General features: G+C 43.1%; 1 protein-coding gene across 10 annotated transcripts; it reads right to left on the reverse strand.

The window, feature by feature from the left end:
• Positions 1-2,882: 2,882 nt before the first annotated feature.
• SCML1 (Scm polycomb group protein like 1) lies at positions 2,883-16,974 on the reverse strand. Of its 10 annotated transcripts, none has more exons than XM_072817780.1 (8): positions 16,873-16,974; positions 12,135-12,283; positions 10,759-10,839; positions 10,012-10,089; positions 7,130-7,234; positions 6,200-6,737; positions 5,897-6,048; positions 2,883-4,508 (listed from the first exon to the last, which is right to left on the reverse strand). In XM_072817780.1, exons 2-8 carry the CDS (start codon positions 12,162-12,164, stop codon positions 4,374-4,376), a joined length of 1,119 nt encoding a protein of 372 aa, XP_072673881.1. In that variant the 5' UTR covers positions 12,165-12,283; positions 16,873-16,974; the 3' UTR covers positions 2,883-4,373. The 10 variants fall into 10 exon arrangements, with proteins under 10 accessions (XP_072673881.1, XP_072673882.1, XP_072673883.1 ...); XM_072817781.1 differs by lacking the exon at positions 16,873-16,974 and adding an exon at positions 16,654-16,673; XM_072817782.1 differs by lacking the exon at positions 16,873-16,974 and adding an exon at positions 16,522-16,654 and having other exon boundaries at positions 10,012-10,086.
• Between the last annotated feature and the right edge of the window lie 173 nt (positions 16,975-17,147).

Consider the following 17,147-nt stretch of genomic DNA (forward strand, 5'->3'; position numbering starts at 1 on the left):
CACAATAGAACCCGCCAGGGAAGTCATGCGACACACTCGCTTCTGTGACCCACTTGGATCGACATATCATGAAAGCCTTTCCACGTGAATACATCTCCTCCACTTGATTTTGAAAATCCCCTGATTGTCGACCCAGTCAGGCTTCCTACAGATACCTTTGGACCGCCCTTTGGATGTGTTTGTACCAAATTTACTTCTCATCAGCATGAATAATTAATACTGTTTTTCATCTCTGCTAATTTGATAAAAGGGGAGGAATAACATGCATCCTGTTTGTGTTCCTGCCGGTCCCTTCCTTAGGCGAGCTGCACATTTCTATGTTTTCTGAGCATTTATCCTTAGGGATTTAATAGACGGTGAGGGTGATTCTTTGGAAGGAGTGGGCTAAGGATGCAGTGTTTGGCAAATGACGGGGGAGCCCCTGATTTACCGTGAGGCCAAAGTTACAAGCTTTTGATTAAATGCTCACCAGATGTATTTGTGAGGTCTTCAAATGAACCCCAAATCTCCTAGAAGAGACACGGGTGGGTGTATAGCAGCTCAGCCCTGCTCAGCGGCGTCCCTGGCCTGGAAGGGCGTCCCCTGCGCCCTCCCTGCACCCTCTGCAGCCCCCTGCACCCCCGCCCCCCACCCCCTCCGCCCTCGCGGCTGTCCTGGTGCTGGCTAAAGCGACACTTCCTCAGGCGGTGGCTCCTCCTCCGCTCAGCCAGGCAGAGGTCACCTGGTGTACCTCCTGCCTCCTTGACCTCTGCCCCATTCTGTGCATTTCTCAAGTTGCCCAACTCTTTGGAGCCTTCTAGTGCTGTGGGCCCACACAGACAGGAGGGTGCCGCCCTCCTTCACTCTCCACCCCGGGAGCCTGTAAACCGGTTAGCACCTTCTGGGGCTGCTTTCTCCCACCTCCACTTTCTAAATTACACTTCAAAAATACCATTGCTGGGGGCACCTGGGTGGCTCAGCGGTTGGGCGGCTGCCTTCAGGGTGTGATCCTGGGATCGGGCTCCCCGCGGGGAGCCTGCTTCTCCCTCTGCCTGTGTCTCTGCCTCTCTCTGTGTCTCATGAACAAATAAATCTTAAAACAACAACAACAACAGACTGCGTTACTCTACGATCCTTGCAGCTTCCTCCTTGTTTTCTTCGGCGGATGCAGGGAAACGTTCGCTGAGCCGAACCGTGCTGGCCCCTGCGCAGCGCCGGCCGCGCCCGAGCTAGGATGCACGCTCACGGCAAGACCTGCTGCTCGGCGTGGCCGCCCTTTCGGCCTCCGAGCGCTGGTAGCCGAGGGCGTGGGGCAGGTCCGAGGAGAGCGCTCCTGCTCGGCCTGGTGCCGCGGCCCCGAGTCCTGAGGGGCCAGGACCCTCTCGCGTCGCCGGGAACTGCTCCTCTGCTCTACCGTGCGCCCCCCGCGGCTCTCCTCTCCAGGAACCCTGGGGCGTCTCCGCTCCGTTCCAGGCAGCTCGAGGGGAGCAGATAGTGGCGTACGCCTTAGGGACCCCCCCCCCCCCGGGCAGCGAGTGCCCCGGGCGCCAGAGCGGGTCCCGAACGCCCACTTACCTCCAGCGTCGCCGGGAGAAGGCAGGGCAGCTCGAGCTGAGCACGTGCTCGCCGCGGGGAGGACAAAGGAGGGCGCGTGGCGAGGTGGAGGAAGGAGCGCCCTCTGCGTCTGCTCGCCCGCGCGGCGCGGGCCGCACATCCTCCGTGCCTGGAGCCCGCCCTCGTCCCCCGGATCAGCCTCAGGGGCCTTCCAAACACCAGCAAGTCCCGGCACCTCCCTGTACAGGCAGCCCCAGGATTTCAACCGTGCTGCGCTGACTCAGCCAGGTGTGCGCGCTCCCTCAGGTAGCTTCGAAACCAGGGCTCTGCCTCCCCACGACGTTGCTCCTACTCCTGACGTTTAGTTCTTAATTTCTAATCAGATTACAGAAGGCCTTGGCTTTTTCATGCTTCCCGAGGGGCCCGCGTTTAAAAGTCCGGGAAGTCCTACTCTGGACCGCAGACTCCCGGACGATTAGAAACCACGCAGAGACGAGAGCGAGCGCCGCGCGCGCCCAGCGGGCTGCACAGGTCAGCTTGCAGAATGCCGCCAGCTGGGGCTGGAAGGATGGACTGAGGCAAAACCAGAGGAAAGATCACTTTTAAAGCCTGGAGAGTTCCCAAGAGCCTAACGTGGCAACGGTATCTCTGGACTAAAATTTTACAAAGCAGACAGTAAAGCTCGAGGGGTTCTCAATCACCCGGGCCCCAGACGGCAAAGTGACATCCCCGTCCCAGCCACTAGAGCATCAGCCCTGGAGCCTCAGCGAGGGCCCTGTCGTCTCCAGTGAACCAGCAGCCATGCTACAGCAGCGGGAGGCATCTCCGGCTTCAGAGACACGGCGTAGGGGAGGGGGCAAGGGGTCACACTGAAGGCGATTCAACCTCAAAAGCCTGAGCCTCTAAGGCTTTTCCACCCTGTAAGCTGGGAGAGCTGAAAGCAGAAAGGCAGTATGGCTCCTGGCCCCCAGGAGTAAAAGGGCAGCCAGGTCCTGCCAGCCAGATGTAGACAACCCCTCCTCCCCCCCACCCCGGGGCAGGGGTGGTGATGGGATCTGTGGGGGCCATTGTCATTTTCTAGCACACTTGCATCATCAGTACCATTGTGAGCCACAAGTTTTGAGCACAAAGCTCACTGATGGAACCCTGTACTGCTCCCCTGGGGTCTAGTTTAAGGCCCTACAAGAGATCAGCCCTTGCTGCTAGGGATCAGCCTAACTGTAGAATGAGGGCAAGTATTTGGACACAAAACCACACACTTAGTAAAGCGTTTCTTTATCAACTCTAATAAATTCGTACATTAATGTCATGCAGTGAAAGCAAAAAAAGTCAAAGTGGAGACTGTGACATTCATTATTGTGGTTTTAAAACTTTATTATATTTTAAAATCTGAAAATTGTAAAACACAGTATTCATACAAACACCTGAGGACTGTTCAACTGGGCACAGCATCTTCACACAAACAATTTGAGAGAAGATCAAGTTTAAGATAGAATCTTGTCTTAAAAAGAAATAACATAAATGAACATTAAAAAGCACCTTTTAAATCATGTGCCCAGTAAATAATTGGTTTTGTTTATAAAGTACATTTGGTTTTCAAAAAGGAAAATGTACATTTTTGCCCCTGGTGAACATTTTATTGGCATTTGTAACAAATGGCTAATACACTTAGCACCGATTCTTATAGCTTATAAATACTACATCAAATGTTATATAAGATAATAAATAATAAAACAGTAACAATGAACATGTTTCTCTTAAAAGTTCTAGTTTTTAAAATAAAGTCTAAAATGACATATCAGAACTAATGTATCTTCTAAAGTTTAGTAGGACAAATGGCTCAGAAAGCAAATGAATTAGGAACATTGCACAAAACAGAGAACTTCCATGTATGGAAACCCTGAAGAGTCAGTTAAGAGGTACTAGTGATGGCAAATGATGTGAGTATTGTAAACAGAATAAAAACATCTCACTAAAAATAGATTATCTTTACCTCTGTGGAAGTACAAAGTGCTATTTTTAAATTCTAAAAGAAAAGATTTACTTATGTGTATACTTCATCTATAGAACAAAATATAAATATGGAACAGTATCCTTTTGAACACAATAAAATATATATCTTTTAAGTATTTGGACACAGGCATCTTTACAGAGAGATGTGAGCAATGAATGCCTAGTGAAATGTCCAAGCTTAGGCAAAATATCTAAGTTTTAAAATAAGTACCACTTGCATAAAATAACCGTTCTATCTGACAGTTTATCTAAAAACTGGTAAGAATACTTCATGAAAGGTTTGTAAGGTTGCTTTTAATCTTAAGTAGGAATATAACATATATAGAAATAATATGGCTTTCCCTTTTGGGAAACTGGTAGCACATGAACGGAACCTTACAGTAACAAACATTTAGAAAGATGCTATCTATCTATAGTTGCATCTTTAAGTTTTCTTGTAAGAAAAACCCATGGATTTTATTAGAGAACTTGTCAATCTCTAGTATTTTCTCTTTGGGATTCAGCTATTTTGGTTCTATAGATAAAGATGAACAAAAATTAGAGGTGTTTCTGTTTCCTGTATGAAGTACATTCGTAAACTATAAAATGAAAATAATAAACTGATATGAAGAACAAACTCCCAGTCTGAATATGCCAATAGTAACATGTTAAATGGCTTCTATAATAGTAGACCAGACTGTAACATAGATCTGCAATTCTGGATAGAACATATTTTTAGAGGAACCTTCTACACAGCAAAAACTTCTAAGGGCAAAAAAATGATTTTACACCAAGATGGCACTTGTCTCCCTGAATGAAATCCAAGCTAAACTTACACAAACATGTATTTAATTGTTAAAGAATTTTTCTTCTTTAAGCTTATCAATGTAGTGGCACAACTTCACGGCTGTCCCTAGCTTCAGCCCCATGTACTTTATCATCATGTCACTCTTGAGCAATAGCAGAGCCTTCCCATCAATGTCCTATAGACAGAAGGAAATGACAATTAATTAGTTAATGTGCTCACATTTTATCAGAATGGTCATTTCTTCATATACAAGAACATTCTGAGTATACACCTGCTTGTTGAAAATTAAAAAATATAGTTTGTACAGTGAAGCATGGTTCGACCATTTATAAATATACTTCGAATTTTAAGAAAACTTAACCTATCTTTTTTTAAAAAAATATCTGAGAGAGAGAGAAACAGAGAGACAGCGTGCACATGCATGCATGCACGAAGTGGGAGGGGGCAGAAGGACACGGAGAGTGAGAAGGGGGGCCTGACTTGGGACTTGTTCCCAGGACCCTGGGATCATGACCTGAAACAAAGGCGGACGCTTTACCAACTGAGCCACCCAGGTGCTCCTAACCTAAAATCTTAAAAATGTCCTAGGCATCAAACTGCCAATCTTTAAATACTGTGTGGAATAAAATACTGCATATCTATGACAGACTAAAAACTATGAATGATAGAAATGAATTTCAGATGCCTATTAACTTTCTTAGAACAGTTTGGAATCTGAGGATTTCAGCATCCATACAAACTGTACATGTGCTATATGTTGCCTTGATGTTAAAAGCTAATAAATTAGTTGCCTGAAGCCAGTTAGATGCTAAAACCTAATTATTTTCTTGCCATATTGAAAAGGGTATATCAAATATATGGCCACTAATTTTATTAGAAAACACTATAAAACTATGACTTGATAGTCAAAAGGCACCCTCCCTCAAATTCTTTACTAACTGACTGATGTTGAAACATATTACTTGGTTTTCACAAGTTCTGGTTTAACAATAAAACTGTACTGTCTGAAAAGACCTGAAAAACCCCTTATAGTACTGCCTTTGTCAGGTACCTTCTGCACTTTTTCGACAAAGTACAATGAAAATTAGAACTTAAAAAAAAAATTAGCCCATGATGTTACTTTGCAAATGGCATGAGGGGATCAGCATCCTAAATAGTCAATAACCATATAAGGTTGACAGAACCGAGCCAAATAATCAGTTGCTGGATTCATTGGGCATCATATCAAGGAAGACACCTTGTCAGGTTGTTCCTATTTAAATCCAGCCTCTATTGGCTAAGGATCTAACTTTGGGCAAAGTGACCTTTCTCACATATGGAAAATCAGTTGATAGGGCTCCCCCCACACCATGTGTACAACTAACCAGTACCCAACTGAAGGGCCTGCATAGAGGTCATTCAAAAGCATTATGGCAGGGGCACTTGGCTGGCTCAGTCCTACACCATGCGACTCTTAATCTGGGGTGGTTGAGTTCAAGGCCTACTTTGGGTATAGAGATTACTTTAAAAAAAAAAAAAGAAAAACGCATTATGGCAGGAAAACCAGATCAAAATATACATTACATGTTGCCTGAAAAGATCAGCAATGGGGTTGAGTGTCTGAGGATCTCTATGTTTCAGAAACTCGATCACTTCATCTACGGACCAGGTTGAAGGGTCATCTGGGAAGCCTCGTTTCAGGAAACCTGGGTTAGCTCGAATTGGTGAACTTGTAGCTTCAATGGGGAGAAAAAGACAAATCAAACTTGACCTGACCATTATCCTGAAAGAAGAGATGTTATGTAGGGAGAAATGACCTTGCATCAAGGATGTTGAAGATTATAGGTTAAATAGTGCTACCTGTAATATCTGTCATTTCACACTCACCAAAGTTGGGTGGGATACAATGAGATGAGGCAGCATGGTTGAGGCTCTGGTTTTCCATTAAAGTTGGATAAGCCATCATCTCAGGGTTATGTATCAGACTGGGTTCACCTTGTGCCATCATGGCACCAGGTGTTGCTGTGGAAGCACGAGTAGGTGAGAACATGCTGCTGCTATGGGCCCCAGGGCTATGATAGCAGGGCATGGAAGAGGAGCCCTGCACTGGCTTTTTAGATGAGAAATATGGCTGAAATGAATGTGAAGAATAGATGGTGGTAGGTGGCGGACTCTGGCTCAGGTTTGGCTCCTGCTCCTGGAGGAATGACTCTCGATCCTGTTCTGGGGACCCCACCTCTGAACGGTAAGGTGATCCTATAATATTGGGTGGGGAACCACTTGTGGGCCTTTCTACTGGCATAGTTGGGCTATAACTTTCAGGGTAAGAGAATGAAGAAGGAGGCTCCTTTTTTCTCATTTTCTGGAATTTGATCTTTCTGGAAAGCAGGTAACTATAATTTTTGTAGGCATATCCAAGTGGCTTCTGAAATGACACAAACCCAGCATAAACCAACTGTCAGTGAGTAAAAAAGGAAGTAGTAAATGTAAATTTATTTTTCATGTAACACTGTTTTATATTACTAAAGATTAATGCTCTACTTTGATTATATGATTTTTTGTTCTTCCTCAACCATACACTTTAACTGAATTTTATATATTGTGGTTTTAAACATAAAAATATTGTCATACATTTCTCAAACTTAAACTTAAGCATTTTCCCAACAAGTTTTAGTCTCCCATCTTCTGCCTGCTACAGCAAGAATCAACTGGCGTTGCTAATCACTTAGTTAATAGTTCCTTCTCATTTCTAACTCATTGGCATCTTTAGAAATGAGGGGTCTACTACAGTTGTGAAAATATTTTTATAACACTCACGCGATTTTGCCACAATGCTTTTGCACGAAAACGGTGGATTTTTGAAACTTTTCCATGAATGACATCAAATTTCTTATCCAGGTTTTGAATAGCATCATAGATGACCTATTATAACACAAGCTATTAATAGTTTCTATTTCAAAAGTAACACAACAAAGCAGCCCAATTTTGACTGCCAGAAACAAAGAAAAGTTCTCAAGCTGTCAGAACCAGATCTCTGGTTTTGGTGATGCCGAGCCGAGCCAGCTGAGATAGGAGCCCCAGCCTCCTACTCAACTACTCCATGCCATACAGGCATTTAATGAAGCTCTAAACCAGAAAGTAAACGTCCCATCATTCTTAAAGCCACCACATTTATGATGGAGTCCTTTTAGATCAACGAAAGAGCTATTTTAGGAAAGAAATCTTCAAATCTGCTAAAAAGCCAAAGAACCTCTTTCCATCTAATCATGGTGTGAATTCACAGGCAATGAGCATTCCACTCTGCAAAGAACAGTGAGCCAAATATAACAGATGTGACTTGTGACTTCAAAGTATTTTGAAATCAGGCAATCAACAACCTTACAAAACCTTCCAGGACATGTCCCCTCGCAGCCAACCAGGTATGTGACTAATAAAACCCGAGAATTCTTCAAATACTCAGAAATTTCAAAATGCTCAGAAAAAAATACACTTACACAGGAGGCCAGAACCATTTCCTCATTCATTCATTCAAATAAATAAACACGTACCGAGGGCCTACTTCCTATCAGAATGGCTTTGCTAGGTGCCAGGACTATGGACAGAAAAGGAAAAAAAGGAAACAAGACAACCAACAGATCCTGCCCTAAGGAGCTCCCCGTGTTAGCTGGGGAGAGATTTCAATAAAGTGATGGGCAGCCCGGAGCCATGGTTTTCAGAGTGTGGTCTCAGACCAGTAGCACGAGTCACCCACTGGCTTGTCGGAAACACATGAGCTCCTGCCCTCCACTTACTGAATTGGGGAACTCTGAGTGGGGGCAGCTGTCTGCCCTCCAGGTGGTTCTGATGCATGATAAGCGAGACCCTCCAGCCGACAGCACTGAGGTGAACAGTGCAGGCTCTCGGGGAACACACGGGTGCAAAGACCAGAGTTCTGCTTCTCAGCTGTGTGACCTTGGGCGCGTTCCTTAACTTCTCTGTGCTTCAATTTCCTCATGTAGAGAATCGAGATGAGAAATCTCTCCCCCAGTTCCCTTGAGGACAACGTGAGGCGCAGTGGTATGGTTATTAATATTAACGTCATGACAAGAGTACTACACAACCCCTGGTCCAGTAATGCTCAATCATCCAGTAATATTCCTACTATCCTTATGCCTCTGATGGCTCTGACACAGGTAGGAATGGGAGGCTAAGTGTGCGTAGAAGAGCAAGACCTAAGCCAGGCTGGCAGTGGTGGCAGGCTTTTCAATGGAGACGTCTACACTGAGGATTAAAAGACAAGATGGTGTTCACTAGGTAAAGACGCAGGGAAGGGCAGAGAAGGCAGAAGGACAGTAGATTCAAAATTACCCAAACAGAGAGAACATCGGAAGTCAGATGTTTAGCCGGTGAACATAAATGATGTTCAAAGAGCTGGATTTTTAAGGGAAGGAGAGAGAATGCATGACAGGAAGAGAGATGGGAGGCCCAAAGAGGAGGCGGCCTTAAGCTGTGGAGGGTAGGCAGAGCAATGGAGCCAGAGGCGCAAGGTGCAGGAGCGGGCCACTCACGAACGGAGGTGTCCCAGCCCATGGAAGAGGCTCAGAGGCAGAGCAGTGCCAGCTAACTTAGCCTTAGAGAGGGAGAGGCCCGATCCCAGGCCAGTGGACAGGCCACAGGGCCCCCTCTGTTTCCCAGCCTGTGTAGGGCTGGGGTCTCCCTAAAGAGAACTCTGGGCAAGGACAGAAAAAGAAAAGCTGGAAGTGTGCAGCAACAGGTCTAGCCCTCTGAGGACAGGGGCTGAAGAAAGGAGAGAGCTCACACACTGGAAGAAACGGGGAGGCTCCCTGCTGGTCCGTTTCAGGGCTCTGACTTAGGGCCCCCAGCATCTCTCCTCCCCCACGCTCTGGCCCACCACATCTCATACAGTCGCTCAAAGAGAAGGCCCTGGCAGAGCCGTCCTAGCCAGGGGTGTTGTGGATGCTCACAGGAGGCAGGCCAGAGAGGGCCCTGCCTGAAATCAGAACCGTCCCCCCCAATCTGGACATCCTTCCCCAAAGACTTGACGTGTTCCCTCGAAGCCATCCACTTCTGTTCTCAATAAGAATGATAAAGACTCACTCTTTATCACTCTTATTGATAAAGATTCTGGACTTAGGCACGGTAGCTCATTTTAACTAACAAACTTTGGATCTTAACATCCATTTTTAAAAAAATAAACTTTCACTACTTCTAGAGGATGCAGCTACCAAATCCTTGATAATTATACTTATCAATCTCTACTGACACGCTAACTTGTACAAAATCTCCTCATAATGATATAAGGTATACTTTAAAAAAAAAGAATGATGAGCTGCCATTTTTTTTTGACTGAGATATCTCAGCAATGCATTTAGGCAGCACATACTAAGTTTTATCCATATCAGGCAATTTCCTTTAAAGATTTTGTAGGGGAAATTAATTCAATATTGCACAACATGACATACATTTTTTCAGTTAAAGGCTTTTAAAACAAAGCTACCAGATGTACATACTGGTATTTCAAGATTTTCACCTGGAGATGCTATTCTAACCAGAAATTGTTAAAAATCATCACAATGAAGGGATAATCATAATGAATTTGATACAGCAAAATTTCAATTCATTGTATACTTTATATGAGATAACCGGGATTTTAACATAGTATTTCAGAAATCTACATTTGAGAGACAGAACTTCTGTACCTGACAGTGAGTAAGGACGTCCAGCACTGTTTTTTGCTGCTCTTCGTTGTAGGAGGTCTCAGACATAGCGTTTTCCTGCTAATATTTTAAAAGTTAAATAGTTAATGCTTTACTTTTGTAAGAGCTAAATTGAATCCTAGGAGGAAAAAACACTTTATTTATTTAAATTTTTATTTTTCACCAACTTTTCAAAGGGGTTCAGAAGTCTTAACCTAAAGCAGAGACAAGGGATCCCTGGGTGGCTCAGTGGTTGAACGGCTGCCTTCGGCTCAGGGCATGATCCCGGAGTTCTGGGATCAAGTCCCACATCGGGCTCCCCATGGGGAGCCTGCTTCTCCCTCTGCCTGTGTCACTGCCTCTCTCTGTGTCTCTTAGGAATAAATAAATAAAATCTTAAAAAAAAAGTAGCGACAAAATAAAATAAAACCGCACATTAATATGAGAATGAAAATGATAACTGCTGATTTAGAGAGGAAATAGGAATTTATTATATCAGAAGGACCTAGGTTTTGAGTTTTGTACTGAAAAGGAGTATAAATTGCCCTGAACTTCCTACAACATAAAGAAAAGGGAGGTAAAATGGATAAGTGGTCACTGTCTAATGAAAAGAAGCAAATAAATTCAGTAGAGGCCAATATTTTTTGTGTGAATTTAGAGGAACTCTATAGTATATGAAGAATTTAAACTTTTTTCTTTAAAATGGTTAAGTGTTAATATATTTGGCAAATGGCAATTAACATTACTTACATTATTGATATATGCAGTGTTTGGTTCATATGCATAAAGAACAGTATTATCATCATCATAAGCAGGTATTCGTGTTCTTATCTAAGGAAGATGTATTAACAAAAGGAAAGATGAAAGACAGAACTGAAAGAGAAACTGAGGACTTCAATTTCACTTTTAAGAAGCTTCAAAAGCCTATTGGGGATATTAAAGGACCTTCGTCCATTGTAAATACTACTACATGAGAAGGTGTACTTGAAAAATTGTCTTCTCATTACCTTAACTACACTTAAGATAAAATCTTCCATTGAGCTTATTAACCTCTTGAGTACCTCAGGGTAGAAAGACTAATCTAGTAACCTGACACCAGAACTGCTATAAAAGCAAGTTATTTCTAACCATGAACAAAGAACTGTGTGTGTGTGTGTGTGTGTGTGAGAGAGAGAGAGAGAGAGAGAAAAGCAGAGAGAGAGAGAAAGAGAGAAAAGCAAGTTATTTCTAACCATGAACAGAGAACAGGGTGTGTGTGTGTGTGTGTGTGTGTGTGTGTTACAAAGCTTTTGATTTTTAAATAATCCAACAGTGCCACTCTGTGGACAAAATAGGAAACATTTAAGCACCTATTTTTCCTGATAAATTAATCTCTATCACCTTAAAACATTTTTTTTTGGAATAGGATAGGGTATAAATAAATACACAATAAATAACCTGAAATATTACATTTCATTTAATAATAGCATTCTAAGAATGAATTATAAACTATATGAATAATGTTAAAATAAAGACAGATAGAAGCTATATAGTCTTTGTTTCAAAAAACATAACCAAAATAATATGGAATGGGCTATAGATTAGTTCTTATAAAAATATACTGTATATAACCTCATGCTTTTCAAACTGCTCCCACATATTTATGTCAGAAAGAAATTCTCAGTAACATTAACTCCAAAGATGAAAAGATACTGGGGCTGATAGAAGTTATGAGAATTGCCAATAGTGTTTAGGTAGCATTAATACCCACATCCTTATTTAAGTAAAGAAATGCTTTTTCTGTTAAGCCGAATTATATACAGTTTAGTAATCTATATTTTCACTCACCTTCAGGAATCAAAAAAAATACTAGGATGTGACAGAATTGTACAATAGCACAACCATTTTGAAAGACTGGCAGATTTTCATAAATTTACATTAACTCTATGAACTAGCAATTCAACTCCTGAGAGAAATGCTAGTATCTGTTCACAAAAAAACCTATATATGAATGTTTGTTGAAGCTTTATAGATCACTGTCAAAACTTATGAACTTGTTATTTCTGCATTTCATTGAATTAAATTTAGAAAAGAAACACAGCACAATGAAAAGAACAAAGACAGATTTTTCAATCTGAAATACAAACCACATCAGCTTCACTGGAGCCGCTAGACATCTTTTTTGTGCAACAGCAGCACTCCACTTCCTCTGAGTTGGGCCTATTTATATTTAAGCTTGCTGGAGGACTTATTTGTGAAACTGCCTGGTCACCCAGGGCAGGTAAACCACCTACTCCTGAAAAGCAACACATAAAAAAGTTACTTCACATATTACCATAATAAACTTAATAGGAATATGTTCTCCAAATGCCAACTCAAAGTGAATTGGAGTACTGGCTGAATTTTAGAGAATGACAAAACAATAATACTTCCATTAGTGATTTAGAATAAACCTTTATTCAGGGATGCCTCGGTGGTTCAGTCAGTTGAGCATCTGACTTGGTTTCAGCTCAGGTCACCATCTCAGGGTCATGGGATCAAGCCCTATGTCTTCTTGGGTTTATCTCCCTCTGCCCCTCCCCTGCTCATGCTATTTGTCTCTCTCTCTCTTTCAGATAAATATTTTTTAAAAAAGATTCTTTCTCCCTCTCCTTCTGCCTCTTCCCAATTACATGCTCTACTTCCAAACAAAAACAAAAACAAAGAACACCCCCCCCCAAAACAACCCTTCCACTTTGAGGTGTAGCTTTAAACTGGTTGTTTTATTCTGGTTATAAGACTAATAATAATTAAACTGTTGTGTTTTATACAAAGGAAGCCTACACAGCAATGAGAATGAACCAACTATTGCTACACACGAGGATGAATCTCACAACCATAAAGAAGTGAGTAAAAGACACAAAAGAGAGAACACAGTGTGCAAGTCAGTTGATCCAAAGCTCAAAACAGGCTAAAGTAATCAATGATGGGAGAAGTCTTTCCAAACCAATACCTTTAGAAATACTATAGTCACTTTAACAATGTCCTCATTTCCTATCTTGCTGATAGGCCATCATTTATGTAAGCAGTCCCCAATTTACAGATCTGACAAAGAACACTGCAGAGTAGTCTTGTACCTCTACTTGAACTCTTCAGGAATGAGAATACTGAACTCAAATTTCCCAACTCTAATAGTATTTCCTATAATCTCATCGTACTTCCAACAATTTTTAAGTTTTATATATGTAATTTTTCATCAAATATGTTTCACTATAGAAAATTTAGAATATACCACAGGGTACAGATATATTAATACCTGTAAAATACAGATTTTACAGCCGACTCTGTGCCGGGCAATGATCTAAGCACTTGATGTGTGTTACCTCATTAAATATTCCTGATAATAACCCTATGTGGCATGCTCTATTGTTACCCCCATTTTTCTTAAGAGAAAGTTGAGGCTAAGTGAGTTTAAATAATTTATGCGGGACTCATAGCTAGTAAGTGGTGCAGTCTGGCTCCAGAGTCTATGGGCTTGACTTATTCATTATTAAAATCACCTGGAATCCCTTCTCTGACAACAAAATAAAACCCAAACTCCTACTATGGCTTACAAGGTCCTCACACAGTCAGGAGCCTCCACATCCCTCAAGTGAGATCACCTCTTACCACTTGTCCCCTTGCTCTAAACCTAAAATATTTACTATCGGCCTTTTATAGACAACTTACACCACCACCGTTTTAGACTCTTAAAATCAGACAATTCCCTACTGGATTAATGACACTGCAACTAAAACTTGGCTGTAGTTAGACATAGATGCAACATTCATTGAGTCCACCACTAGAATCCAGACATTTCTACCTCTGTGGCACATTTACAAATCACCAATCTTGCACTCTTTGAACCTCTCACTCTCATGACCTCTACCCACAATACCCTGCTGGTTCTCATCTAGAAGAACCTATTCAACTTCAAAGCTCAACTCAAGTTCTATCTCCACAAAGGAAAGGTGCTAAGTCATCCCATCTGGAAGTGGACACTGCTTTCCTCAAAGTACCAGAAAGCTCACACAATAATGCTTTTGAGGTAACTGTTACACAAAGGGAAACACCAAATAGCATAAAGACCTCAGGCTTGGGTCAGAATACCTGGGTTTTAGGTCCTAGCTCCTCCACTTACTGGCTGTTTGACTGCTCTGTGCTTTTTTTTTTTTTTAATCTGTAATACGGGGATAATAGTACAGACCTCACATGAAGTTATGAGGATTACATTAATTAATACAGTGTCAAGTGCTTAAAAGCATGGCTGGAATAGCAAAGGCACCCACTGTTCACTACCATTATTTTATCATTTGGGTATTCATAACATCCTCCCAATAGAACTATTTGTCATGGAGCACATGGACAATAAATATTCAGGGTCATAATGTAATTTTCATTCACACTGCCCCTGTACGCTGTAGCTATAACAACTATTTTTTTCCAAGATTTTATTTATTCATTTGAGAAAGAGAGGGAGAAGCAGATTCCCCTCTGAGCAGGGAGCCAGACCTGGGGCTTGATCCCAGGACCTGAGCAAGCCTAAGGCAGATGCCCCTCAACCATTTTTTTTGTAAACAAATTTTATTTTATTATTACTTTTTAAAGATTTTATTTATTCATGAGACACACAGAGAGCGGCAGATATATAGAGGGAGAACCAGGCTCCTCGCAGGGAGCCATATGTGGGACTCAATCCCAGGACCCCAGGATCACAACCTGAGCCAAAGGCACTCAACCACCCAGGTGCCCCCTGTAAACAAATTTTAAATACCAGGACATAATGCAAAGAACTGGGCTTTAAAAAATACTTGGATCCAAATTCAAACTGCAAAATTTGCTATTTTGCTCCAAGCAAACCTTTCTGTGCCTCAATTTCTTAACTCATTAAGTTAGAATAATATCTACTTCACAGGAATATGTAAAACTGAATGACACAGTTAAGCACAGAGTATCATGTCTGGTTCACAGCAGGAACAGCATAAATTTTAGTTCCTTTCCATTCTTTACATAAGATAGTTTCTGCAAAGCTTTCTTAGATCCCAATCATGCCTGGATTATGCAAAACTAATTAATATAATTCATTAAACTCAAAATCTTGCAAAACGAGTTTACTTAAAATGAAGCTCATTTATATTTTATGATAGAAAACCTAAACTCTCGATAACGAACGTAAGAACAAGAAACCATCTAGTTTTTAAAAAGACGTTTTTTAGACATTAAAGGCATTTCAAAGGCATTTTTCAAAAGTCATTTGAATATTCTGCTTCCAAAGTTGCGAAGAATTCACTTGCCATCAATTGATCGAAAATATGAAGGATGAAAACAGCGTTTTTCACCAGAAAACCACTGCAAAATATACACAGCAAAAACAGGGCAAACTACAACACCCAATTAAAAAAATAAATCCTGTGTCAATACACTGGAACAATCATTTTCTAAAAATCCTGTCCAAACTCTCAAAACGAGCCTTTCCTGTGTCCATATCAAACTTAAGCGACCCCAAAGTTGCCAGACGTAAGATAAAGCTGCACAGACTGTATCCCAACGCCCGGCACTGAATTGAACCCATGCCCTGTTTTTATAAAACACCGTGCAAAAAGCTGCTTATAATATCACGATTTGTTGACATTAAGTAGTTTAAAACCCTAAAACAGTCCGAATTTGGGGAGGGCCAGGTAGAGGAAGGAAGCGATCTTTAACCAAGTTACCAAACGATCGTGCTCAACGCACATCTTTATTTTCTTTCGCCTCGTTTACGTATTTACAATAAACCAGTAAGAATGAACAGTCACTGATCAAACGAGGTTACCAACAAAGCCTCAAAAATCAACGTTTCAATCTCAAAAACATGTTTCACCGAATCAGCTCTCTAGTTCACCAATTCTTTTTTTTTAAGATTTATTTATTCGTGACGGGCCGAGACCCAGGCAGCGGGAGAAGCGGGCTCGCTGCAGGGAGCCCGACGCGGGACTCCATCCCGGAACCCCGGGATCACGCCCTGAGCCGAACCCCCGAGCCACCGAGCCACCGAGGCGTTCCAGTTCGTTAAATTCTTTCAACTCAAAATTCTATATAAAGTTTGTCTGGGTAGTTTCTCGCCCCACCCCACCCCCCGCCTCCGCTGAGGAAAAGAAGGGACGAGAGAGGATCTACTTGTCTCAGAAAGTCAGCACAATACTCAAAAAATGGCCAAATCTCCAAAGCTCCTAGGCGCCGGCTTCCCGGGACAGGCGGCGGAAACCACCCTGAACCACCCCTCAGAGCGCTACCGAAATTAAAGCGTAGACTCACGCTTTCCGAAGAGCGAGTCCTTTCACTTCGCTTGAGGCAAGTCCGGTCCCGCCCCGCCCCGCTCCCCCGCCGCCCCGCCCCCACCCGGCCCGCTCCCCACTCCGCCCCGCCCCCCACTCCGCCCCGGAGCTCCCCAACCGTTAAGCCAAATCGTATTTCAACGGATTTTCGCGCACACCGAGACAAGAAAGTTCAAGGGCAGGGGCAGTGCCGCTAACAGACCTGTTCCTGCATCATGGCCTGACACACCGGCCTCCGGAGAGGACGCAACACCAGTAGACGAATCCAGCCTTCTGGAGCGACAACGGCCAAAAACCGTTACCTCTACCACAGATTCAAAAGCTATCCTCCTACCGGAAGTCGGGTTCTGTCACGCGATGCCTCCACCTCGAAGACACCGGAAGTTCCGGAACTATCGCGCGCACCAGGGAGCACGCGGCACTCGGGTTCCAATACGTGCGGCTCTTAACCAATCCCGCGGGCGCCTGCGCAATGGTTGGGGAGGGGGACGTTGCTAGGGAGATAGCCGAGGGGAGGGGCTTTGCTTCCTACCCCGCGACCGGCAGTGCCCACCTCCGAGCGTCGGTAGCTGGGCGTTCGAGTTCTGACTTCCGTTCGCAAAAGCCGGTGGGATTGAGACCCGGCACTAGACCATGTGCGCGAGCTTCCAATGCTGAGAGGCGCTTCTGCGGCTGCGCGGGGACGCCAGCGCATGCGCGCGCGTGATTCTTCCGGCACTGAAGACGCTTTGTGGAGAAAGCCGAGCGAGGCTGGTGGGCACGTGGCCTCGCTACTGTCATTGGTTGGTTTATTTGAAAAAAAAATTTTTAAATGTAATTTTGTCCCTA

Source organism: Canis lupus, chromosome X (assembly GCF_048164855.1).
Source record: "Canis lupus baileyi chromosome X, mCanLup2.hap1, whole genome shotgun sequence".
Classification (NCBI taxonomy): domain Eukaryota; kingdom Metazoa; phylum Chordata; class Mammalia; order Carnivora; family Canidae; genus Canis; species Canis lupus.

Excerpts from the sequence above, each read along its gene's own strand:
- SCML1 (XM_072817780.1), bottom strand. The coding sequence starts at position 12,164 with ATGTCTAGCGGCTCCAGTGAAGCTGATGTG. Across the intron at positions 7,235-10,011 it reads ACGTCCTTACTCACTGTCAG|GTCATCTATGATGCTATTCA; the intron begins GTACAGAAGTTC and ends GTGTTATAATAG. Across the intron at positions 6,738-7,129 it reads AAGCATTGTGGCAAAATCGC|AAGCCACTTGGATATGCCTA; the intron begins GTGAGTGTTATA and ends GTGTCATTTCAG.